This window comes from Ursus arctos, unplaced genomic scaffold, assembly GCF_023065955.2.
Source record: "Ursus arctos isolate Adak ecotype North America unplaced genomic scaffold, UrsArc2.0 scaffold_2, whole genome shotgun sequence".
Lineage (NCBI taxonomy): Eukaryota > Metazoa > Chordata > Mammalia > Carnivora > Ursidae > Ursus > Ursus arctos.
The window spans coordinates 19,889,273-19,917,009 of record NW_026622874.1 but is presented as its reverse complement, the minus strand read 5'-3'; the positions used below and the strand labels follow the sequence as shown (position 1 = coordinate 19,917,009).

At 35.6% G+C, this 27,737-nt stretch overlaps 1 protein-coding gene across 2 annotated transcripts in view; it reads right to left on the bottom strand.

Moving 5' to 3' along the window:
- The window catches only part of LOC113262764 (complement factor H-like), a 38,228-nt gene extending 10,693 nt beyond the window's left edge, over positions 1-27,535 (bottom strand). The window contains exons 1-6 of one of the 2 annotated variants that reach the window (XM_026509250.4): positions 27,336-27,535; positions 14,699-14,875; positions 8,673-8,849; positions 7,038-7,220; positions 6,740-6,919; positions 249-410 (exon numbers count right to left, since the gene is read on the bottom strand). In XM_026509250.4, coding sequence (XP_026365035.3) covers positions 249-410; positions 6,740-6,919; positions 7,038-7,220; positions 8,673-8,849; positions 14,699-14,875; positions 27,336-27,501 — 1,045 coding nt within the window. In that variant the 5' untranslated portion in view covers positions 27,502-27,535. The remainder of the gene's footprint in view (positions 1-248; positions 411-6,739; positions 6,920-7,037; positions 7,221-8,672; positions 8,850-14,698; positions 14,876-27,335) is intronic. The other variant, XM_044387885.3, reaches the window with a different exon arrangement.
- Between the last annotated feature and the right edge of the window lie 202 nt (positions 27,536-27,737).

Genomic DNA, 27,737 nt, shown 5'->3' with positions numbered 1-27,737 from the left:
ATAAAAGGAGTTACAAGCCCTTGCAATAGTAATGAGTACACCTACAGCCCAGATGTTAATTTCCAACCAAGTTTCTAGGTGGTTTGTTATATAGCTAATACACATGATACAATCAATATTTAAAAGCAGTGTTTCAGTTATGTTTTATTATTTGAATAATGAATAGCTAATTTTTTAAGACATAAGATCATTCCTTTACAAGTCAGAAAGAAATCAAATTCTTGAAAATATTATAAATAAGAGCTTACTTGTACAGGCTATTTCAGGATCCCATCTTCCATTTATGCAGATTGAGTGTTTGTGTTCTGATCTTCCTTTACATCTGTAACTTATGTTGGTGTTATGACCAAATTCAACCACCTCATAGTCAAATAACTGTGACACTTCACATTTCTTAAGTTCATTGGTTGCTGTAAAATGAAAATATTCCCTTGAAAAGACTAATTATAAAAATCAAAACAACTACTACATAAAAAATAGCTATAGAGAGCTGGAACAAACAATTTTAAAATTTGTATAGAACCAGAAAAGTCCCTGAATAGCTAAAGGAATGTTGAAAAAGAAAACCAAAGCTGGAGGCTTCACAATCCCAGACTTCAAGCTGTCTATTACAAAGCTGTCATCAAGACAGTATGGTACTGGCACAAAAACAGACACATAGATCAATGGAACAGAATACAGACTCCAAAAATGGACCCTCAACTCTATGGTCAACTAGTCTTCAACAAAGCAGGAAAGAATATCCAATGGAAAAAAGACAGTCTCTTCAATAAGTGGAGCAGGGAAAATTGGTCAGCCACTTGCAGAAGAATGGAACTGGACCATTTCCTTACACCATACACAAAAATAGACTCAAAATGGATGAAAGACCACAATGTGAGACAGGAATCCATCAAAATCCTAGGGGAGAACACAGACAGCAACCTCTTTGACCTGGGCCTCAGCAACTTCTTTCTAGACAGGTCTCCAAAGGCAAGAGAAACAAAGGCAAAAATGAACTATTGGGACTTCATCAAGATAAGAAGCTTTTGCATAGCAAAGGAAACAGCTGAAAAACCAAAAGACAACCTACAGAATGGGAGAAGATATTTGCAAATGACATATCAGATAAAGGGCTAGTATCCAAAATCTTTAAGAACTTATCAAACTCATCACCCAAAGAACAAATAATCCAATCAAGAAATGGTCAGAAGACATGAACAGACATTTCTCCAAAAAAGACATCCAAATGGCCAACAGACACATGAAAAAAATGCTCCACATCACTTGGCATCAGGGAAATACAAATCAAAACCACAAGATACCACCTCACACCAGTCAGAATGGCTAAAATTAACAAGTCAGGAAATGACAGATGTTGGCGAGGATGTGGAGAAAGGGGAACACTCTTACACTGTTGGTGGGAATGCAAGCTGGTGCAGCCACTCTGGAAAACAGTATGGAGGTTCCTCAAAAAGAGCTACCCTATAACCCAGCAATTGGCCTACTAGGTATTTACCCCAAAGATACAAATGTAGTGATCTGAAAGTGCATCTGCACCCCAATGTTTATAGCACCAATGTCCATGATAGCCAAACTATGGAAAGAGCCTAGATGTCTGTCGACAGATGAATGAATAAAGAAGAGGTGATATATATATATGATATAAATATCATGGAATACTACTTGGCCAACAAAAAAAATGAAATCTTGCCATTTGCAATGACACAGATAGAACTAGAGGGTATTATGCTAAGTGAAATACATCAATCAGAGAAAGACAATTATCATATAATCTCACTGATATGTGGAATTTAAGAAACAAAACAGAGGATCATAGGAGAAGAGAGGGAAAAATAAAACAAGACAAAATCAAAGAGGAAGACAAACCATAAGAGACTTTTAAATCATAGGAAACAAACTGAGAGTTGCTGGAGGGGAGAGGTGTGGGGGGACGGGACAACTGGGTAATGGGCATTAAGGAGGGCACATGATATAAAGACCACTGGGTGTTGAATAAGACTGATGAATCACTGACTCTACCTCTAAAGCTAATAATAACTATATGTTAGTTAATTGAATTTAAATTTTTAAAAAAGTATAAAAATAGGTATAGAGGCCATAGTCTAATGAAATTAGACTTCATGCTCATAAATTCCACTGAGTCATCCTGATCATACTGCATGAGAGGGGCTAGCATGTATAAGTGTAAGTCTTGTATCCAGTCTTTGAAATATCAGAGAAAATATCCATCATAAAGACATTTTGCACTTTGTGGAATGGAAGAACATAAAAGGTTTTTTTTTTTTTTTTGATGATGTACATAGGGAATAGTCATCACATAACTGAATTTGGGCCCATATTTGAAATCTGTGCAAATGTTCACAATTATTTGCTTCCTTATTTCAAGCATCTCTATATTATTTTTAATCCATAATCTTAAATATTAAAATAAGAACAATTATTTGTGGAAATAGAATATATGAAATTGCCAACTTAAATACATTTTGTCAAAAATGATAATGTGATATAATTTTAAAAGTACATCTAAGATGTATAGGATATGAATATTTAAGCAAATATTTTGTATGATCACCAAAAGACAGAGACAGGTACTTGGGATAAGAAATTGGGTGTTTACACAGAAATAGTAAAAATAATCCTAAAATTTGCATGGAACCACAAAAGACCCTGAATTGCCAAAGAAATCTTGACAAAGGAAGATGCTAGAGCCATCACAATCCCTGATTTCAAACTATTATATAACAAACCTATATAAACCAAAACAATATGGTACTGGCGTACAAACAGACACATAGATCAATGTAACAGAATAGGGAGCCCAGAAAAAAATCCACATATACGGTCAGTTAATTTACGACAAAAAAGCCAAGAATATACAATGGGGAAAGGACAGTCTCTTCAATAAACAATGTTGGAAAAACTGAGGAGCCATATGCAAAAGAATGAAACTGGACAACTATACTATACCATATACAAAAATCAACTTAAAATGGGTTAAAAACTTAAATGTAAGACCTAAAACCATAAAATTCCTGGAAGAAAACATAGTAAGTTCCTTGACATCAGTCTTGATGATGTTTTTTTTGGATCTGACTCCCAAGCCAAAGGCAACAGAAGCAAAAAATAAACCAGTGGGACTACATCAAAGTAAAAAGCTTCTGCACAGCAAAGGAAACGATCGTAATGAAAAGGTGACCTACTGAATGGGAGAAAATATTTGCAAATCAGATATCTGATAAAGAGGATTAGTAGCCAAAATATATAAGAAACTCATATAACTCAATAGCAAAGAAAACTAAATAATCTGATTAAAAAATGGGTGGAGGACCTGAAGAGACCTTTTTTTTTTTGAGAGAGAGAGAGAGAGAGAGATGATGTGCACGAGTGCAAGCAGGGGAGGGGAGGGGCAGAGGGAGAGGGAGAGAAAGAATCTTAGGCAGGCTCCATGCCCAGCATGTAGCCTGACGCTGGGCTCGATCTCACAACTCTGAGATCATGACCTGAGCTGAAATCAAGAGTTAGATGCTTAACCAACTGACCCACCCAGGTGCCCTGAAGAGACATTTTCCCAAACAAGACATACGAATGGCCAACAGGCACATGGAAAGATGTTCAACACCTCTAACCATCAGGGAAATGCAACTCAAAACCACACAATGTGATATGGCCTCACACCTGTGGCTATTATCAAAAAGACAAGAAATAACAAGTTTTGATGAAGATGTGGGGAAAATGGATCCCTTGTGCACTACTGGTGGGAATGTAAATTGTTATAACCACTTTGGAAAACAGTATGGAGGTTCACCAAAAAAATTTAAAATAGAACTACCATATGGTCTAGCAATTTCACTTCTAAGTATTTATCTGAAAAAAAAATGAAAACACTAATTCGAAAAGATGTGCACCCCCATATTTATTGCAGCATTATTTACAATAGCCAAGGTAGGAAAGCAATCTAAATGTCCATCAACTCATGAATGGATAAAGAAGAGGTGGTATATAAATACAATAGAATATTATTCAGCCATAAAAAACAATAAAATCTATCCATTTACAACAACATGGATGGAACTTAGGGCATTATGATAAGGAAAATAATTCAAATAAATACCATATCATTTACTTATATGTGGAATCTAAAAAAAACAAAACAAAAGCTCATGGATATAAAGAACAAACTGGTAATTACCGGAGGTGGTGGTGGGTGAAATGGGTGAAGGGGGTCAAATACAAACTCCCAGTTATAAAATAAATAAGTCGTGGGGATGTAATGTACAGCATAATGACTATAGTTAACAACACTGTGCTGCATATTTTTAAGTTACTAAGAAAGTAGATCTTGAGGGACACCGTGGCCCAGTCAGTTAAGCCTCTGACTCTTGATTTTGGCTGAGGTCATGATCTCAGGGTCATGAGATCGAGCCCTGCCTCAGGCTTCACGCTGGGCATAGAGCCTGCTCAAGATTCTCTCTCTCCGTCTCCTGCTGCCCCTCCCCTAACCCTGCTCACACACATGCTTCCTTTCTCTCAAAAAAAAAAAAAAAAAGTAGACCTTTAAAGATCTCATCACAAGAAAAAAAATTCTGTAAATATATGGTAATGGACGTTAACTAGACTTATTGTGATCATTTCACAATGTATACAAATACCAAATCATTACCTTGTATACCTAAAACATAATGCTGCATGTCAATTATAAATAAATAAATATATATAAATTAAAATCCACCTAAAAAAAGAAATTTGTTGTTTAAAGACATGAACTGTCTTCCGTATATACTCTTAGAATCTTTGAGAAGCAATTTTTTTACACCTGATCATCCTATAATCCAATAATATTATAATGCCATAATAATAAACATATTGCTTGCTTCGATATGTTAATTATGGACTATAGAAGCTTTTATATGATATATTTCAATAATTCAATAAAAATGGGAGTCCTTTTTGAAGTTGATAAAATCTCTTTGTAGGTCTTTGCCAGTATTTGTCAATGGTTTAAAATGCAGAGTCAGGCAAGGATGAACAGAGGAAAGTCAAGTAACTGGCCAAAGAAAAGTAAAGATTTTGTAATGCAACTTAAAAAAAAAAAAAAGGAGGCTAATTCAAAACAAACTAGAGGCTCAAGGCTTAGTCCTATTTTTAGAACGGGTCCAGGGTGTTGAACAAGATAAAACAAGGTATTCCTCAAGGCAGGGTAACTGAAGAAAGATCTATAATCAAGAAGAGTGGTGTTGGTTGCTGTCATGTCCAATTTTTAAAGGATTTCTTTATTAGAAGAAAATAAACATATGGAGAAGAGTGAAAGGAAGAGTAGAGGTACAAAGTAAATGTTTAGGGGGAAAACTGGAGCAAAACTTAAGCTAGCCAAGAAGGTTCTATTAAATTTAATACAGGTAGAAGACTAATGTTAAGAAGGCAAACTCTGAGGCCGGGGGAGAGCAATCATTGAAGCAGATGTTTTGGTGTAAGTTATGCTGAAACGCTGAGAGTTTTCATGCCTGATATTACCTTGGGTTTTTCCCCCATAGGAAAGAAATGAGGTGGGATCATTTGTGGGGATAGAAGAGCACAAAAATGAGGTTTGGTCTTGGGGTGACTGGCAGTACCTTTGACAGGAATGTGTTGAGCAAACTGTGCTAATAAGCAACGAAATGTATTGACCTGGTTAACAAACTCCTATCAAATGTCTCCTCTATGTCAGCCAGTCTTCTGTGTACTGGGAATACGTCAGTGAACAAAACAAGTACAAGCCTCTGCTCTCCTGTATCTTCTCCTGGGTTAATAAATGCCTAGAAATCAGATGAATAAGTAAGACTGGGCATCCAGGGCTCTCTTTGAATGTAGAACCCAGGAAAACTCTTGGAAAGTACTCATTCAAAGGGAAAAGTGAAAGACCCAAGGTTCTCCAGGTTAGGCCTCTAAGGACAGGATGATTCAGAAATTTTTTTCCTGGCCCACCTTCAACTGCCCCCCTTGACCGAGTTATGCTCCTGTCCAAGAAAGCCTGACAGGCATCCACCCACCCTCCAGCACATGCACTTCTTTGTGCTGCATTCAAAACAGGCTGAGCAACCGTTATTGTTAGAAGCTTTGAGAGAGGCAAGATTCCTATGGGAGTGGAGCAAATGGGTATTTTCTCAACTTCATTTCTTTGTTTTCCAGGGCCTGAAAGAAAGAGTGCCATATAAAAACAAAAATGGTATTTATGTAAAGATAGTTATATTTTCTTGGTAATTGGTGCTCATAGTTTAGTCATATATATACCTGCAAGTAAAATTTAGCTTCACACTTATAAACAATGTACATCAGGGACAGAAAAATTCATAAATTCAATTGCTAATTAATATTTTTCCTCTGTAGATACATATTGAACTATAAACAACAAATGTTTGAATTCATTATAATTTAAGACCTCACATTTTCACAAATAATCTCTAAATTTCAAAAATATCATTATATCTATATATATCAAGAAATGCTATTTGGGGCACCTGAGTCGCTCAGTTGGTTAAACGTCTGCCTTGGGCTCAGGTCATGACCCCAGGGTCCTGGGATCGCCCTGCCCTTGTTGGGCTCCCTGCTCAGTGGGGAGTCTGCTGCTCTCTCGCCCTCTGCCCCTCCACCCAGCTTGTGCTCTCACTCATACTCTCTCTCAAATAAATAAACAAAATCTTTAAAAAAAACACTTTTAAAAATTTTTTTTAAATTAAGAAAAAAGAAATGCTATTCTTACCAACGCACTGAGGAAGTTGGGTCCACATTCCTCCAGCACATGTAATTGATCTGTGTCCAATCAATGTAAATGTTTCTCTGCAATTGAACTCCACTGAATCTCCATGGTGATAGGGAGGGGCAGAAGACTCAACAACATAGCCATAATCAAGTGCCGGTATATCTCCACATGTAGTGCCCTCTGTAAAAATTTCACAAAAACATGCTTATCTTTAAAAAATAATTTATGTGGTTAAATGAATATAAACAAAAAGTGTTGATTTAATCAAGTTTGAATATTCATGATTTTTATACATTACCAATACATATAGGCAAACTTGTCCATTCTCCATCAACACATTGAATTATATTAGGACCCTTCATCAAAAATCCAGGGTTGCAAACATATTCCACCAATTGATTGTGTTCATAATTTTCTTTGTTTGTTTTTTTAACCTCCCCACTGGGGAGTTGAGGAGGTGTACCACAGGATCTTACTAGCTCTGCAATAGAAATACTGTGTAAATAATGGTTACAGTGTCTATTTTATAACTTAAAAATCCACTAAAATGGAGAGATTTTTTTTCTTTAATCACTTTATTATTCATTACATAATTTCTTATAGCATTCTTAAGCAGTAAAAAAAAAAAAAGAGGGGTTTACAACAGATTCATTTCCCAGTTCTATTACTTATATTGAACTAGCCTATTAGTATATCCACACCTTGAAAATACATTCAATATATATATAGGCATAAATCTGGCTAAAGATGTACAAAACTGATAAACTAAAAATGAGAAAGCATCATAGAGATAATCTAAAGGCCCAAATAAAAGAAGAAATACAGTTCAGAAGATTTAATATTGTTAAGATACCAATTTTCCCCAGTGATATTACCCCATTCAAAATCACTGCAGGTTTTTTTGTAGAAATTGACAAACTGATTGTAATATTCACATGGAAATGCAAAGAACCTAGAATGGCTTAAAAAATGAAAAAGAAGAAAAGTTTGAAGGGTTAACATTATGTGGTTTCAATACTTATTACAAAACAGTAATTAAGAAACTTTGGTTTGGGCATAAAGACAACGACAAAAAACAGAATGGAGTTCAGAAATAGACTCACATCTATATGGACAATTGATTTTTGACAAAGCTGCAAAAGGCAATTCAAGGGGAAATGACCGTTTTTTCTACAAATTGATGTAGAAAAATTGGATACCCATATACAAATCAAATCAGAGCTTTGATTCTATCATATCTCATATACAAAAATTAACTAAAAGTAGAGCATAGACCTTAAATGTAAAACCTAAAACCTTTAGAAAACATAGGAGAAAATCTTCGTGAACTGAGATTTGCAAAATGTCTTAGATATGACACATAAAAAAAATAAAGACATAAAAAATATTTTCTGACTACCTTACAATCCTATAAACATAAGAAACTTCAAGGGTGGACTAAATACCTTGGTAAAACCCCAAATTCAGTTTTGAAAGTATAGTTCAGACAAGTAGGAAAAAGTAACAAAAAAACATGTTCAATGATCTAGATATTCTAAACATGTATCCAAACCAATTAGTAAATATGGCTATATAAGTATATTAATATTCATATTTCATGCACCATTTTATCAAAACCTTTTTTTTAAAAGTACCATCATCTGAGACAAGAGACAAGCACTTGATCAACATATTTTAACTTTGATTAAGCCATACATGTAATGGACTTGACCAAAAGTTGCTTAAATTGTTTAGACACAATCAATGAGTTAAGGCCAATGCTATTAAAAGTGTCCAATACTAATGGCGGAATTGTAGGCAAAAGGAAAAGTAACAAAAGTCCCTTTGGTGTCAGACACCCTGCAAATATCTATGGATACTTCCACATATTTCAATAAACAATTGGAGATTAATTTCTAATTCTTGTTTCAGCAATTGTAGGATAAATATTCACCTTTACATGTTGGAAAATTAGGGGACCATCCAAAGTGGTAACACTGAACTGAATCTGGTCCAACTCTTGTCAATCTTTGTCTGCAGGAGAATTTCAACACGTCTCCAACTTTATATTTGTCTTTTCTGGGCTCAACAATTAGGTGTTTTTCTAATAAAGGAATCTCACATTCTCTTCCTATAAAAAAGGTAAAAAAATTAATAAGAATATATAATTAATCATTACCAAAGTAAATTTTACATGTGTCACATAATAACGGGGGGGGAGGGCAAGGTATTACATATACAGAGGGGCTTCAGATAAATTCTCTTCTTCGAAAACTGTTGCATTTTAGATTTTATATACCTTCTAAATCCACAAAGGACTCTGAGAAATATTAAGGTGTTGAACAGCAATAGATGTGTCCTAATAATTTATTTGTAAAGTCAGTTTGTCTATAATGGATCTGATTTTTTAAAACTGACATTTATAAAATTTAATGTTATATTTTTCAGACTCTCAAAACAGAAAAGCATTGTCTCACATTAAAACAACTAATGCTACAATTTTTAAATTACACACTTAAATAAAAATTGGTATTTTGGGTGGCTCAGTCGTTAAGCATCTGCCTTTGGCTCAGGGTGTGATCCCAGGGTCCTGGGATTGAGCTCCGCATCAGGCTCCCTGCTCTTCCGGGAGCCTGCTTCTTCCTCTCCCACTCCCCCTACTTGTGTTCCCTCTCTCGCTGGCTGTCTCTCGTCTCTCTGTCAAATAAATAAATAAAATCTGTTAAAAAAAATTGGTATTTTTGTTTAATATTATTTGGGGACCTAGAACTCTAAAGAGAAACATTTCTATGTATTTTAGTTAGAGGAACATTTAAAAAGTTTAATCGATACTTTGTAAGTGAAGAAATCAAACTAAAACATGAAACAAAATGAAGAAACGTGTTCAAGGATAGTCATATTCTAGGTGTCCTGAATATTTATGCAACATACAACTATCTATTCTTATTTTACCTATAATTATAGTAACTGTTAATAAATTGCTAATTGTTCTGATTCAAATTAGAAAGGTGTAAAATTATTCCTTAAAATTTGTGATATTTGTGACATTGCTAAGTATTATCAAAAACTGCATTTTTCTTATTAGGAATCCTCCTATCTTGCTAACTAACTTATAAAATTAAAAAACTGAAATTTAAAAATTAGAATCATATTAAAAAGAATATTCATACTATCTATAAGTCAAGTATTAACACATAATCATAAAATTAGATGTAAGACAACTATTTTTAAAAGTAATGCCAAAAATAACTCTGCAAATTTGCTTTTTTGCTTTAATGTTAAGTTTTATAGCTTAGTTGAGAAGGTCACACTTGACGAGAACTACAGGGAATCTCTCCTAAAATTCTATTTCAATCTTCTACATAGCAATTCTTTTATTTGTACGTATCTTTGTTTATACACTTTCTGTTGTATCACATTGTGCAAAAGTTTGCCTTAAACAACACCAAAAACAACAACAATAATAATAATGATAATGATAAGTCTTGGCTGTTGGCTATTTCCCAACTGTTATATAGAGATAGTGACTCTTAAAATGTAATGTAAAGAAGAGTCTGAATGGGCATACCCTGAATTAGAGATATTTATCTTTATCCAAAAGTCAAAATCATAAATCCAGGCACTGATACTTGGAAATGCTAGTACGAATTTTTTTAAGTGTACATTTATTTAAGATTGCTGGAAATACCATTTGGCTTAAGTGGTTTATGATAATAATCCTTTTATTTTTTTTTTAAGATTTTATTTGAGAGAGAGCATGAACGGTGGGGGTCGGGGAGAGAAAAGGACAAGCAGACTCCCCACTGAGTGTGGAGCCCAATGCAGGGCTCGATCCCACAATCCTGAGATCATGACCTGAGCCGAAGTCAGGTCAACCAGCTGAGCCATCCAGATACCCCAACAATAATTCTTTGGAAACCTCTCCCCAAAGGAGAAAATGCCCAGGACAATAAACTCAGATAACAGCCAATCTTTGTGCAATTTTCTGCTACATGGTAGAGGGAAGTTATTTGAAAAGAACACTAAACTGTCCTTTGTTCATTCAACTTTGAGAGGCCTTACCATGCTGGTGAATTCCTACCAATGGGTTCACAAGGTCATAAGTTTTATAAAATTTGCAATAAAAGCCTTATTGGCCACATCAATTTTTACCACTGTCCCTGTCACTCCAACTTCTACTCCATCCCATTTTTCTGACATGTGGCAACATTGGAAATATCACAGGAATTACAGATTCATGACCTTGAATTCTTTTTTAAAGATGGCCCCTCAACATTGTAAAAGTTTCTGATTTCATAAAACTTGGGTCTGCCTCTAATCCCAGAAAAGAAATTCATGATCATCTTAAAAGCCTCCCCTTTTACTTAGAAGAAAATCCAATCTCTTTATGATCCATTTCCTGCCTACACTTCCAGCATAACTGACATCTCTCTCCCCCTGGCAATCCAGACTCCAGGCTTTTTGATCTTTGGATTTTTTAAATAGTTCAAGTTCTTTGCTGCTTCAGCTGTCACACAGACCCCCATCTCTATCCTGAAGTGTTTTCAGCCTTTCTTTGTGCATACGCCGTCCTATAGAAAATAGAGCCCTCCATCCCCACCCTTCCATTTTCCAAGTTCTTGGATTCTTTTGTTTCTTTGAACACAGTTACATATAAAATATATTTAAAATGTTTTTATCATCTGGTTCATTATTTCACTTAATTCATTGGTTGGTTGTTTTTTGTTTTTGTTTTTTTTCATATTGGAATGATATCTCCCAAAAGGCCCATGTTTGTGGGTTTTCACCATTCTCTCGTGGCCTATTTCTAGCTCATAAACAGGTGTTTGTTGACAGCCTGAATTAATCAGCTTTAACTGGGACCAAGACACTACTAAGCCAGCCTACCTCATCTCAGTAATAAACTCACTGTGTGCCCCTTTCTTGAAGTCTCTATTTTAAACCTTTTTTATTCTTCCTAAGTGTTCTTCTCCTCCTTTCTCCATGCACCGTTCAATCTCAGGTGACTCTGTCTTATAGTTCAAAGGAAAATGGAAACCATCAGCTCCTGCTCCTTTCCAGCATGAGATTTATACATCTGTTTTCCTTCCTTCCTCCTATCACAAAGTTGGAAGTAGCTGTGTTGCCACAGAAACCTCGTGCTTCCGCAGAGCTTCAGTTCCCTTTCCCTCCCACCCCCACAGGGAAATGTCTACCTCGAGTATTCAGTCTCTATTATATCCTATTTAGCATTCACTTGGCTCTAATGTCCTCCATCTTTAAAAAAAAAAAAAAGAATCTTCCCTTTGGTGTATGATTTCCTCTAGCAATATTCTACATTCCTATTCAGCATATTCACACAAACGTCTTGAAAGAGTTAGGACCACACGCTGTACTGAAGTTCTTACTGATCATTTTTCTTCAGTAAACTCTATTTAGATTCTGCACCATGTATTCCTTCCAAAACTATTTCTGTTACAGTTATTGCTGGCCTCCAAGTAGTCAAATCTGTCATATTTTCAGTCTTCTCGACAGATGTATCAACTTATTTAGTCTACAACCAAAGCAACCTATTGAAACATTAGGACAAGCATACATTTTAAAGCCTTTTACGGATAAAGAGGAGCCAACAAAGCTTCAACTAGGCTTGATACATTGCCCTAAAATACATACTTAGTAAGTAGTGGAATTAGAATGAGAGCCCATCCAGGCTGACCCACAGGTTTCACTTTAATCATTCTGGCATATTTTCTCTCCCTTTAGTCACTTTCTTCTCTCCATTTCTATGACAACATTCATTACTACATTTTTTTCCTCCCAATTTCCACATCCTCCATTTTTTCTGTCTACTTTGCTACCCCTATTCCTCTTCTGTCTGACACCTAAATGTTAGAATGCTTCTGGGCTCAGTCCTGAGCTCTCTGTTCTTGTCATTCTATATTCTTTCCCAATATGATATCATCATTCATATGGGGATAATCCCAAATGTATATGTCCTGGCTAGACCCATCTATCCAACTCTGTAGTTTACATATCCAAGTTTTATTGTCTGTGGCATCTCAGCCATTGTGTGTCCAAATCAGAACTTGTGATATTCCTCCAAAGTGCTCTCTCTCCTGCCAGCATCATTTCACAGAAAACCACTGGCATTTACCTGGTTACTTAAAAATAAAAATCAAATAAAACATGAATCCTTGACTTCATACTCTTTCTCACACCCAACATTTAGTAATATTTTCTGTGCTTTCTACCACCAAATATATCCCAAATCTGTCCTCTGTTCTGTATCCACTCAGTCATCACCCTACGTGATCCCCACCTTTCTCACCCTACAAGGACTCCTGAATATTTTCTTGCCTACCACAAGAATAGTATACAAGGCACGGGGGGGGAATAAAACAACTTTCAGAAATTCAAATCAAATTACATCATTCCTTTTCTTAAACACTCATTTATAGCTTTTTTTTAATATAATAATATTTTTATTATATTATGTTAGTCACCATACAGTACATCCCTGGTTTTTTATGTAAAGTTTGATGATTCATTAGTTGCGTACAACACCCATTGCATCATGCAATACGTGCCCTCCTTACTACCCATCACCAGCCTATCCCATTCCCCCACCCCTCTCCCCTCTGAAGCCCTCAGTTCGTTTTTCAGAGTCCATAGTCTCTCATGCTTCATTCCCCTTTCTGATTACCCCCCCTTTCTTTATCCCTTTCTTCTCCTACCGATCTTCCTAGTTCTTATGTTCCATAGATGAGAGAAATCGTATGATAATTGTCTTTCTCTGCTTCAGTTATTTCACTTAGCATTATCTCCTCCAGTGCCGTCCGTGTTGCAGCAAATGTTGAGAACTCATTCGTTTTGATAGCTGAGTAATATTCCATTGTATATATGGACCACATCTTCTTAATCCAGTCATCTGTTGAAGGGCATCTCGGCTCCTTCCACGATTTAGCTATTGTGGACAATGCTGCTATAAACACTGGGGTGCATATGGCCCTTCTCTTCACTAGGTCTGTATCTTTGGGGTAGATACCCAGTAGTGCAATGGCTGGATCATAGGGTAGCTCAATTTTTAACTTTTTAAGGGACCTCCACACTGTTTTCTCATTTATAGCTTTTTATCAATGATAAAATTAATCTAAATGCTGAGATGCCCTGATATAACCTAAGTAATCCTTCCTTCGCTTCCTATCTAGCCTCAGCTCATAAAATTCTCCCACACCTTGACTGGAATCCACTTACAGAGATATCTCCCAAATACTATTTTGTTGTCAAAGCTTTGCACACTCTACGTCCACTCATTTTCCCGCACATTCAAGCTCTCTTTCTAATTCTGGACAGCTGCTTGGCAAACACAAAAGAGATTCATGCAACAGTCCACAGAACTTGTCAAAGTCAGAAAATAAAGAGCTCTTCTTGGGACCTGCAAAAATTAACTCTCAAGGTGGGACGGGTCAAGCAGAAACTTGAGAGCAAATAGCTGAGGAAGTTGTAAGAAACTAAAATGTTACTAAGGAGAGCGAAGTTTAAAATTTAAAAGGTTTCATTTAGTAAAACAAAAATAATTATACTTAAATCACAAACCTGTGATGTATATGACCCATCAGAAACATTACATTAACGTACTATGTTAGGGATAGAGTATTCTCTTTGGGCTTCAGAACACCTTCTCTTCCCACTTGACATTAAATCAGAAGGAGTCACCTTGAGTTTAATTATTGTGCCTTAAGACACAATTATCTCCAGATAATTCAAAAAAAAATTTTTTTTAAAGGAACACATAGCGTTTTTTAACTCAGTTTTCCTTTTACAAACCTTATTTCCATGTAACTGATAACTGCTAGTTGAAGACAAAAAGTGTTGTTGTTTTTTTTAATTGAAGTAGAGTTATCAATGGTATATTAGTTTCAGGTGCACAACAGGGTCATTCAACAATTACAGATTTTTTTTATCTTAAAAAAGAAGAATACCTGAGAAAAGGGTACTTACTGTAACATGTGGGTGTATCAGACCAACCACTGTTACCACAGACTATGGAGCCTGTCGTGTGTCCAAGTCTGCTTTCAAATCCATCGTGGCATTCAAAGTCCAGCTGGTCGTTGAGCTGAAACCTTGTGCCACTGCTCTTGAGTCTGGCATTCACAAATACCGGCATATCACAAGAGTCTAATTCATAACAGAATTGAAGATTTTATTTATAATGTTAGTTCACAAACAACCTAACTTAGTAAATCCCATCCCTAGAGCAAACAGCTTGATCAATTAGTATGTGCTAATGGATTGAACACTACGTAAAATTAATCTTAAAAGACCGTGGTAAATTGTTGTCTTCAAAGAGTTACCAGAAGTGAAGACAATGTTTCTAACAGCCTTTTCTTGTCATGAAAACCCTCTGGAAATTTATGTTAGGAACATTTTTCTCAATTCAATTATACTTACCCATTCATAGCATGCTAGTAATAAAAGAGCCATTACAGTTTATAGTACTTTTTTCTAGGAAACCAGAATAGCATTTTGTGAATTAAGATCCCAGACTTCTTAGCAGTTACAATATATATACCAGAGAAAAATGGGTAATTAAAATAAAGATCGATGTGTTTATTATGTAAGGCATTTTCTCTTCCATAATAAGAAAGGTTGAAATGGAAAATTAATTACAATTAAATCAAATCACTCTACTAATATCTTTCACTAAGTTCAAATTTGAGTTCTGGAAGGAGGTAGGAGAGTTGTCAAAATCAGAAACATGTTTATGCTGGAATATTTGTTAAAACTCAAATGTTTCTTGAAAGCAATACCTATGTACCATTAGTGCTTGATTTTTTGCTTTTTCTATTCTATAAATGTTATCTAAAATGCATGGAAAAAAAGAATACTCATGAGCAATTTGTACTTAAGAAAGCTTGACCAAGGATCAGGAAGACGAACTGCGTTAAGGATAGGATTATTTTACGGGTGGAATGAAACCTCGCTATGGTTCTCTTCAGGCATGCCTAGAATTCTAGTGCCAAACCCAGGCCAAGATAAGCATGGGATATGGTACCTAGTGATTTATAATTTGCTGTTTAAGTGTGAAACTCCTTTGGAGACACCCTGTACAAGCTTGTCTACATTTTGGAGGAATATAGAGTTGTGGTTTGCACCTGTTTTAACTGGTTACACAGACTAGTTTTAAGAATGTAAATATAATGCTATGAGACCTCTTTGTAAATTTGTGCATTAGCCTGCCTGAAAATGAGATACCTTGCACATATCTTGGTGGTTTGGAACCGACGGATGAAGAACATCCTGAGACATGATACTGGATAGCTGTGCCTGTAAGGGTTCAAGCCTCCCTACGATTGCCTTTGTTTCTTTTTCCTTTTGGGCTGTGTCCTTAATCTTTACAAAGCCTGATGTAAATCTATGCTGTGGAGTCCTGTTAATCTTCTTAATCATCAGATACTCTATAATTGATGTAATAACCTATAGAACCTACAAAAATATTACCAAACTAATAGTACATTAAGCAAGATCATGATAAAAGGTCAATATATTAAATGAAATTGTATTTCTATACAGTAGTAATGGGAAGCGGAAAATCAAAACTTGAAATTTCATTTATAACAGTACTAAAAGAAAAAACTTGTGCCACAAAAGGGAAGATTTAACAAAATGTGTACGTGACTTATAGTCTGAAAATTATATAACCTTCCTGAGAAAAATTAAAGGAGGCCTAAATAAATGGAGAGCCAGACCAAGTTCTCAAAATGGAGAAAAAAATTTCTTACAGTCAACTATCCCTAAAGTGATACACAGATTCACTGAATTCCAGTGAAAATCCTAGTAGGCTTTCTGTAAAAATTAATAATACTAAAACTCAAAGAAAATGGAAAACAGCTAGAAAAGCCAAAAAAACACTAAAAATTAATGTATGGATTTTTTACTGCAGCTACAAAAAAAAAAAAAAATCCACATACTTACAGGCTTAAACAATACTAATTTACTTCTTAAAATTGTGTCAGTTCAAAATCTGACAGACATATCACTGGACCAAATCAAGGTGTTACAGGGCTGTGTTCCTTTCCTGAGGTTCCAAGGGAGAATCTGTTTACTTGTCTTTTCTGGCTTCTAGAAGCTTCTTGCATTTCTTGGTTCATGGTGTCTTTCTTTGTCTTCAAAGCCAGCAACTGTCTCTCTCTGATCCTTCTTCAACCTCATGTATCCCTCTTTCTGTCAGTCTCTCTCTGTCTCTCTTTCTCTCTCTCCATCCCATCCCCCTTTTTCATGTGGTATTACCCTGAGCCCATTTAGAAAATCAAGAATAACCTCTCTATTTCAATGCCTTTAACATTAATAATATCTGAAAATTTCCTTTGTCCATGTAAGATACCATATTCACAGGAACCAGGAATTAGACATGGACATCTCTGGGGAGACCAATGTTCTACCTTCCACAATTAAGAACAAATTGCAGGACTCACATTACAGTATTCAAGGCAGGACATAATGATATAAGGATAAATATTTAAACTAGTGGGAAAGAATAAAAAGTCCAGATATAGACAAAAACACATACACACCTATATTCAGTGGATTTCTGACAAATATGACAGGTTACCCAGTGAGTAAAAGGATACTATTTCCAACAAATTGTGCTAAACAACTGAAAATCCTTATGAGAAAAAGAGATGAAACCTATCCATACACAAAACACCTGGAAATCAATCACAGACATGAATGTAAAAGTACATATATAAACTTTACAGAAAAAAAAAAGTATGACAAATCTTTGCAACTTTAAAGTTGGAAAAAAATGTCCTAGAGTACAATGATTAAAAAATTGGTCAATTTGGATTTCATCAAAAGTGAAGGCATATGTTCCTGGAAATAAACTGTTAGAAACTCAAAAGATATGACACAAAATGTGAGAAAATATTTGCAAATCACGTATTTGATAAAGGAATTGTTTCCCAAATATCAAAGTGTCTATTACAACTGAATTATACTTAAATTTGGGAAAAAATTAAGTTTCACAAAAGAAGAGATAACAATGACCAATAAGCAGATGGAAAGGTGTTCACCATCATTAGTCAACCAGCAAAGTAAAATTAAAGCAAAATGATATAGCACAACATGTATATCCTAGTGGTTAAAATTTAAAACCGGACCATCCTGCGTGTTAATAAAGATGAGAATCAACTGGAATTCTCATACATTGCTGGTGGGAATGTAAAACGCTAAGTAACCTGAAATTCAGCATGGCAGTTTCTTACAGATTTAATCATGCACATAACCCAGCAATTTTCCTTTTAGGTATTTATCCATTTTTCCTTTAGGTATTTACCACTTAGGTAAATACATGGTCGTTCAAAGACTTGAATTCAAATGTTCACAAATAGCTCAATCATAATTGCCAAAACCTGGAAAAAATAATTGCCAAAACCTGGAAACCCTCCAAAAGTCCATCAATATTGGAATGGATAAACAAATTTTAAATCCATATAATGCTACACAAGTCCATGATGGAAAGAAATGAGCTACTGATGCAAGAAACAACACAGAAGAATGTCACAGACATTATGCTAAAATAAAGCAGCCAGATTTAAGAATCCATTTCTATAAAGCCACTGATACGCAACTGTGGAAAGGAAACACTAATCTATACCAACCAAAAGAATATTGGTTGCCTGGTGTGGTGTTATTAGGGGAGACTGAATGGCAAGAGAAGAACAGAACTGGTTCAGAAGATGAAAATTGTCTCTAGCTTGACTGGGTTTGTGGTTACACAGAGGTATGCATTTGTCAAATCACTGGCCTACACACTAATATGTGTGAATTTTATGGAATATAATTCATACCTGCATGAAGATGATTTTTTAAATGGGCATTTGGAAACTAAACATATAGTTGTCAAAAAACTTGTGATTAACTAGAAGAAAAAAAGCCAAAACATTCCGTCTAAATAAAAAATAAAACATGAAAATATATGGAATTATGAGAAAAATGCTATGTTTCAAAGAAAATCAAGCCAAATAACAAGAAACTCCAGAGAGAAAGAACTGAAAATATTAAGAAATAAAAACAAAAATAGTGAGACAGGGAAACTGAAGGACTCCATAAAAATCTGCTTTTTATTCCTTTTCCTGCTTCTATTCCTGCTAGGTCCTGCACCCCAACCCCACTTTACACATGCGTTGTAATGTAAATAGCATATGTCCTCCTTGTAAGGGACGAGAAATTAATGATTTCTCTAGAATAGATAACATCTAAGGAAAGACCAGATGAGAATGACCTGATGAAGCTATCATATATGTATTTGAGACCACTAGTGCTAGACATCTTGATGCCAAGGCCTCCCAACTCCAAGGAATAACACCTGGGCTCTCATCTTGGTTCTAACCAGTTCATGGATGTCTGAGAAGACATGTACACCAGGCCACCATCCTCAATAAAAAAAACCCAGACCTCGAACAGAGGTCTCAAGACTCAAGTTCCTTTGTTTCTAATCTCCCAGACACTGTATCTGCTCTCTATCTTCCGTAAACTCTGCTTTCACCTCCTGCTAGCTCATGTTTGACTTCCGTCCTACACAAAGCCAAGGATTTTGGCTGGTACTGTGGAATTCCCTCTGGGTCCCCAGACCCAAACTGCCAGCATCAATAGCACAAGGAATGAGTAACATCAGCAAGATGGTGGATGACACATGCCTCACAGTATCCACCCCCCAACAAGTTGGCACCTATTTACAGACAACAGTGCCTTTGTGGGAGATGTGGGATCCAGGTAGGAGATTGTGAAAACCTGGTGCAGTCTAAGAACAAGGAGAGTTGTTTTAAGAAGACAGGCCTGCACCCAGGTGGCTTACTTGCCAACTGTGGTCCTGGCTAGAAACACAGAAACAGCTCCATAATCCTGAGGACTGGAATACAGTCCTATTTGGCTTTGACCCTGTAACTAGCACCAAAAGCCAAGGGACCTGGGAGGAGTCTCACCCACCCATGTATATAGTAATAGGTACACAGACCTTGGCCCTGCTATAGACCCTGAAGCAGCCCATGAACCAGCACCAGCTTCCCTCACAGTCTAGTAGCCCCTGGAGAACACTAATTTAAACAATTACCCGTGGACAAGAGAGCCTTTGTAGAAGTCCAGTTCAGCAGAGACACTCCAGCACATGGTTGCAGCAAAAGATCCAAAATTGGTTGCTTTGAAGAGGGTCAATTTGGCTTTACCATTGATCTCTCTCCAACAAGGTGGCATAGCCCAGTGCCAAGAGAGGGCTTCTTGGCACATGATTTCTCCCACAGGTGAAAGTGATGGTGTGTGAATGAGCACAAGGCTTCCCAGCTGTGTGAGATGCTGCCCATTTCTCTCTTGCTGCATCCAGAGTGCTGATCCATGACCTGTGCAGGTGGGGAGCAGTGAGCAGCTGAGAGACCAGCCGCCAGTGCTTTGAATGAAATATATCAAAGAAATCAAGGGACTTTTTTCTAACCTTTTACTTAGAGTCAAACTATATTTTCAAGTTTGAAGTGAAATTTTTGTAGATGACCTATATTTGGGTCTTGCTTATGTGTCCACTCTGCCATTGTCAGTCCTTTATTTTTGTTAACGATTGACTGATTGATTTTAGAGAGAGAGAGAGTACATGAGCAAAGGGAGGGGCAGAGGGAAAGGGAGAGAGACAATCCACAGATTCCCCAGCTGAACACAGAGCGCCAACACAGACCTCAGTCCCAGTACCCTGAGATTATGACCTGAGCCAAAACCAAAAGTCAGTGGCTCAACTAACTGAGCCATCCAAGTGCCCCTGTCAGACTTTTAATTTAAGTATTTATACCATTTACATTTAAAGTAATTATTGTTATATTAAAGCCTATGTCAGCCATGTTATTATTTGGTGTGTGTGTGTTTCCTCTGTTTCTCATTCCTGTTTCCTTTTCTTGCCTTCCCCGTGGGTTTCTTCAACATTTTAAAACAATTTTGATATATCTATATTGTTGACTATGCTTCTTTGTATAGTTTTAGTAGCAGTAGTATAAGTATTAATATAGACATATACAGCGTATCACTCCCTCCTGGTATTGGCACATTACCACTGCAAGTAAAATGTAGAAATCTTACTTCCATTTGGCTTTCCCCACATCTTAAACTTCACATACAATGAATATGTCTTTTCTGTTATCACTTACTGTGTTAGTCACGTTCAGTCAGAGAACACACCAATCTAGCTATTTCTACCAGTGAGAATTAAATATAGGAAATTAGTTGCAAAGACGTAGAAAAGTCTGCAAGACCAAATGGGAGGGTGAAAGAGCTGGAAAACATAAAGAGCAATAATATAAAAAAGTAAATGATTCTATTGCTTTCAAGATGGCACCTAAAGCTTACACCTATTGCTCTGTTGTTGGGTCTAGTGAAGAACAGCAACAAACTGCAGGACTTCCAAAAATGGTATCTCCTCTGGATCACCCAACCTCCACTTGAATACATCTGTTCCTGACTACTGTTGGGAACTGCCACACCAGTAGAGCCAGAATGATCTTGTTTCTGATTTCCTACTACTGCTTCTATAGGCAAAACTCAATGAAAACAAACAAAGAACAATGGGAAATGTGGTTTATATGCTCTAAATCTTAACAGTACATAGCACTTTTTAGAAGTTTGGGTGTGGTGCTTGATGACGTCAATGAAATAATCAACGTAGTCCACCACTGTCCATCACAATAACAGTAATGATAGCTCCACATAGCAAGATCAAATCTGCCTTCCTGTAATGAAGATGACCTTGTTCTCTTCCTATAAGTGGGAGTCAGAACTTCCAAGAGTCATTCTATTACTATTTGGTGATGTTATTACCTTATTTTAGTTTCAATCCCATAGAGGTATTCTGTACCTTAGAAGCTAATTCACTCCCTTTCACAAAAGGTAAGGTCAAGGAAGAGAAAACAGTTTTAAAAATATACAAATAAATCTATAAAAATCAAAACAGAAACTATACTGCCATAGTCCTCATGTAAGTTATTGATCATTAGGCTGTGGTTGATATTATAAATGTTTTTCTACACCCCATTATATATTTCCTTCCCCTTCAGCCAGCATCTATACTTGTCCAGGTCCTCTACCTGATGGGGTTAACCAAACTTCATTTCCAAATTGACAGGGTCCATAGCAACCTTACATTTAGTAGGTTGTTGATGTCTTCTATTAACCTTTATTGATAGATACACAGAGAAGTATAAAGGAGAAGCCTCAGAGAAATTTCTGCATTCAAATATAATTTCCCTGCTCTTGTCATGTAGCAGTAAACAATGACCCTTTGGCAATTCAGTTCAATATCCTAGCCTGTGTACATAATCCACTCCTCTGCCTGTTAGTTCAATGACATGAGAGGCCCAAGATAACAACAGAGTTACCATCAGCTTCCAGTAAAGGGAAATATTGATTTGGTCCTGGTGAAAGCATTGTATCTTATGACCTACCTTCTAAACTAGCAGAGTACAAAGTCGTAAGCCTGGAAAGAGAATGTTATTAGTGATTAAACATCTTAACAGAGGCAGATATAGTGATAATCCAATATAGTTTAACACAAATTCTTGGTCAAAAAATAAAATAAGCAAAATTCTTGCAAACACAAAAAGAAGGAAATTTCCTTAAGCAAACAAAACAGAGCTGTTGAGATACTATGCTGCCAATATGCTACAATCCCAATTTACTTGCAACAATGTTAACAGTTGTGATACTGTGATTTATAATAATATATAGTCTTTGTCCCTACATCTGACACAGAGCTCTTAAAATGCTTGGAATTTCTAAGTGATGAGTGTGATAAAGGTGTTTTTAGTTATGTTAATGAGGCAACTTTTAGAAAACACCAAGCGCAGGGGCGGGTTGCCAGAGCAACCAGCCCTTTCTTTAGAGTTGGAACTTGCAGTCCTATCCCCCCACCCTCCAGGTAGGGGGAGGGGCTAGAGGTTGGATCTATTGCCAATGGACAATGATTTAAGCCTTACAAGAAATGATGAAAACAGTTTCTCAAGTTAAAACAAAGTATCTTTCACAGTTACATGAAAACATAAAAATAAACAACACACTGTAAGGTAGATACAGTCAGACTCAAAGTATTCTAAAACTGTAATATGGTGGTGTGTTAACCACTTAATTCTAATATAAAGGCTGAAAGATGAAGTAAAAATAGGTATAACTGCAATAATTTAATGAATACAGAAAATAAAAAGAAGTAAACTGTGACATGGAAAACATAATACTGGGGGGAAGTAACAGGTAGATTTTTTATACACAATAGTAGCTAAATTGTCATTAGCATAAAACAGTGTTATATCTATAAGATGTTTGAAGCAGGCCTCATGGTAACCACAAAGCAAAAACCTACAGTAGATATACAAAAGATAAAGAGAAGGGATACAAAAGATACCAAGGTGAAAAATCATCAACTCACAAAGAAAGACCATAAGAGAGGAAGAAAGGATTAAAGAAACTGCAAAACACCCCAAAACAATTAATAAGATGATGTTAGTAAGTCCTTACCTATAAATAATTACTTGAACTATAAATGGATTAATTTTCTAATCAAAAGGCATGGAGTGGCTGAATGAATGGAAAAAAACCAACAAAAGCATAACTATATACTGCCTACAGGAGATCCACTTCAACTTTAAAAATACACACAGAATCAAGATGTAGCGATGGAAAAAAATATTCTATGCAACTGAAATTCAAAAATAAGCAAGGGTATCTATACTTACATCAGATAATACAGACTTTACGTAAAAAACACTACAAGAAACAAAACAGGTCATCATATAACAAAGAATGAGGTCAACTCATTAAGAAGATATACAGTAGTAAATAAATATGCACCCAATATTGTAGCACCTAAATATTTTAAGCATTAAAAACAAATCTGAAGGGAGATATACTCAATGCAATAATAGTAGGGAACATTAATAGTGCATTATCAATGACGGATAAATAATCCAGATTGAAAGTCAATAAGGAAACAATGGACTTAAACTACATTTTAGACCAGATGGAATTTACAGGCACAGAGCATTTTATCCAATAGCAACAGAATGCACATTCCTCTTAGCTCACATGCACATTCAACAGGAGAGGTCACAGGATAGAATGTAGGCTATTATTTTTAAGTATAGAAAACTACTCATGGCCTTTCATCTGAATCTTTTTTCTTTGTCTCTTATGGAGGGGAGTGGTATAAGTCTTTGACCTTCCATATACCTTTTTAAATCAGCTTATCAAGTTCCTTTTAATAACCTTGTTTATTTTTATTTGGAATTACCTTTAAATTTCATATTTTATTTTAAAAAATCATAACTTTAGGATGTTGTGCCTTCCTATTCCTGAATGGTATAAAATATAAATGTATTTGGGGGGGGGGGGGCCTGTGTGGCACAGTCATTAAGCGTTTGCCTTCGGCTCAGGGCGTGATCCCAGCATTCTGGGATTGAGCCCCGCATCAGGCTCCTCTGCTGGGAGCCTGCTTCTTCCTCTCCCGCTCCCCCTGCTTGCGTTCCCTCTGTCGCTGGCTGTCTCTCTCTCTGTCAAATAAATAAATAAATAAATAAATAAATAAATAAATAAATAAATAAATAAAATCTTTTAAATAAATAAATAAAAATATATAAATGTATTTAGGTCTTTTAGAATGCCTACTATTGTCTTCTATTGTGTACTTTGGGGAAGTTTTTAGGTTTTATGAGCTCTGTTTTCCTGTAGATAACATGGTTTGTTTGTTTTGAGATTTTATTTACTTACTTGACAGAGAGAGCACAAGCAGAGGGAGCAGCAGGCAAAGGGAGAGGAAGAAGCAGGCTCCCTCCTGAACAGGGAGCCCAGTGCAAGGCTTGATGCCAGGACCTGAACCAAAGGCAGACACTTAACTGAGGCACCCTGATAACGTGGTTATTATTTATTTGAGCTCTAAGAATGTTCTTTTTACCTTTGGTGATTTGAAACTTCACAAAACAATATTATATATTAGCTTAAAATTTGGAATGAACTTTATTGATGATCTTTGGCTTCCTTTGTGCTATTTTTAAATAATTTAATGTTAAGATTTATTTTTTGAGCTTTATTGAAACATAACAGACAAATAACATTATGTAAGTTTTCTTCTGAGAAATACCTTTTATATCAACAACTAATATTTTTTTGGTTTTATAAGTTTATTGCTTTGTGTATGATATATAAACTCCTGTAGTACTATATTAAAATGTAGGTATGCCTGGGTAGCTCAGTAGGTTAAGCATCCAACTCCTGATCTCAGCTCAGGTCTTGATCTCAGGGTTATAGTTTCAAGCCCCGTGTTGGGCTCCACAGTGGCAACGGAGCATGCATGCATGCATAATGAATGAATGAATGAATGAATGAATGAATGAATAAATAAATAAATAAATAAATAAATAAATAAATAAATAAAATGTAGGTGATACTTCAGAATGTAATAAATATTACTTGTAAAAACTGATGCCCCAAAGTGTACATACAAGATGATCCCATCTTGATTTTAAAAAAAAATTAAAAGACATCTTCTAGGAATATACACAGAAGCAAGCACAATGTGTAGAGAGATAGCAAGGAAATAATGACCAGGTCATACTGGGTGGTGATTACTCCAAGTGCTGGGAGGATAAGGTCACCATAATAATCAGCTGTAGGGTCCTTTTTTTGCAGGGATTCTAGCTTTCATTTTGGCTAGTTTGTTTAAGGGAGTTCACACATTATTAATAGTTATTAACTTCATATTTTTAAAGATTGGAAATCAGCCATACAAATGACACAAACATGATGAGAATGGTCATAAACCATGGATGGATGACTAATCTCTGTGTAATTTTAATTTAAAACTCTGAGTTTTAATTTAAAAAAAAGATATGGTTTTCTATTGCTATCAGATGGAAGACTAGGTGTCCTAAGAAATCTGCAATTGTGAAACACCTAACAACCAGGAAAAGATGGTGCTCATGTTACTTTAAATGTATAGTCATCCTCAGAAGAAAATGGAATCTCCAGACACCAGATATAAAAGGAAAGGTGAAAACTTTTGCCTCATGCAGATTTACTCCTCGTTAAATGTTTTTCTTTTCTAAGTGAAGTGCTGTGTGAGACGTGGTTGTGCTTTTCCTTCCCTTCCCAGCCTCTTGACTGCAACCAAGGACAAGAGATTGCACAATAAAACCATGCTACTGAATATACAGAAGACTTCTTCTACTATGTGGGTTGTCTTCTCCCTTGGCATCTAAACATAGGTGCAGCATACATGTGCAGGGCATTCAGCTCAATGCATTTAGCTCAAAAAGCCCCTTTTAGAAAGAGTTCACTAGTTCTTATAAGAAGATTCATTTTCAACTGAAATATCAGGTAAAGGTTTGTCCATGTTTCATATTTACCTTAGCATATTTGCATATTCCCTCTCCTCTATTTCTCTTGTCTAGAAATATCCTTTTCATACCAATTCTAATACAGCCTAGGGGACTAGACCGTTTAACATACAGTTGGGAATTAGGAGAAAAAGACCATCAAATGGCGCATCCACCAGCTCCTCAGCAAGTACGCTGACTCTAGAGCCCCCCCTATTGGTGAACTGGGGTACTTTACATTGAAACGCAAGAATAGACCGGAAGCTTTGTTGTGTTGCTGTGCATTGTTGTTGATGATGAAGGAAATTTCCCAAATACAGACTTAAATATAAAACTCAGCATGTAACAAATTATTAAAGGAATAATACAGTGATGCATATTCCACTCATACCTGGCATTTAATGAGGTATCACAAAGCTCAGTAGAGGTTTCATTTACAGTAACTTGGAAATAGAAGATGGGAGAATAAAATAAAATGACAGGTTTTTTAAAAACTATAATGAAGAATTTATAATTTTAATATTAGAAATGACTTTAAATTTTCTTTTATTTTCAACATCTGCCAATGATCTCAGAAAATGAATTAAAATTTGTTGGCATTACGCTAAGGATTAAGAACATATTCCATTTTTTGGATGTACTGTATGGTGACTAACATAATATAATAAAAAATCATTAAAAAAAAGAATATATTCTATTTTTTATTAAAAGAGATATGCCTATTACCCATAGCTAATTTTGTTAAAGTATTAAATTGATGGTAACATTAACGATGTTTAGGTCCAACTGAAATACAGTAATATTTTAAATTATTATACATATTTTAAAATGTATGATTTGATGTGGTTTGACACATATATCCATAAAACCATCATCATATATGAGATTATGAGGATGTTCATATGTCCCCAAAGTTTCCTTGCATTATATATAAGAATTCTGGATACATTCTGGAGTTACTAGCCAGCTTTTTTGTGACATATTTTCTAGTTAAGTCTTCATGAAGATACTTACATATCTCCATCATCCTTCAGTGGCCTTTCACACTGTAGAACTCAGAAAATAGAAAACATATTTTTCATTTTACGCTTCGGTGAATATGTAATTTTTTCATAAAGGTATTCTTTATTACTGTCTAACAACACAGACTATTTCTACCAGTCAATTCAATCAAAAATACACACACATGAAAGTAGATATATATATACGAGAGAAGCTGAGTGTTCAGATCCGTTTCAACTTACCTTGTCCATGAGAACAAGAAACCCACAAGATGAGAATGGCATTGATTAGTAACCACAGGTCAGATATTCCCAAAGGCATGTTAATACAATCTTCCAGTTGCGCTGTTTGGGGTTGCAAATCTGCTTCATTGGCAGTTATCAGGTGGGACCCTGAATTTAAGTGCATTACAATGAAGCTAGTTAATTGTTGCCATCCAGTAAATAACAAAGTTCAAAGAGCTTTGCAAAACCCCTAAATAATTCCCATCAGTGGTTTCACAATCCTTCCTTGCATTCAACATTTGATTGAAAAAAAAAAAAAAGTTATACATATGCAACTTTATGTAGAACCAGAAATTGGCTCTGAAAATAAGATAAAACACTAATGTTTAACGAGACAGCTTTGAAAAGTAGGTGAGGTTC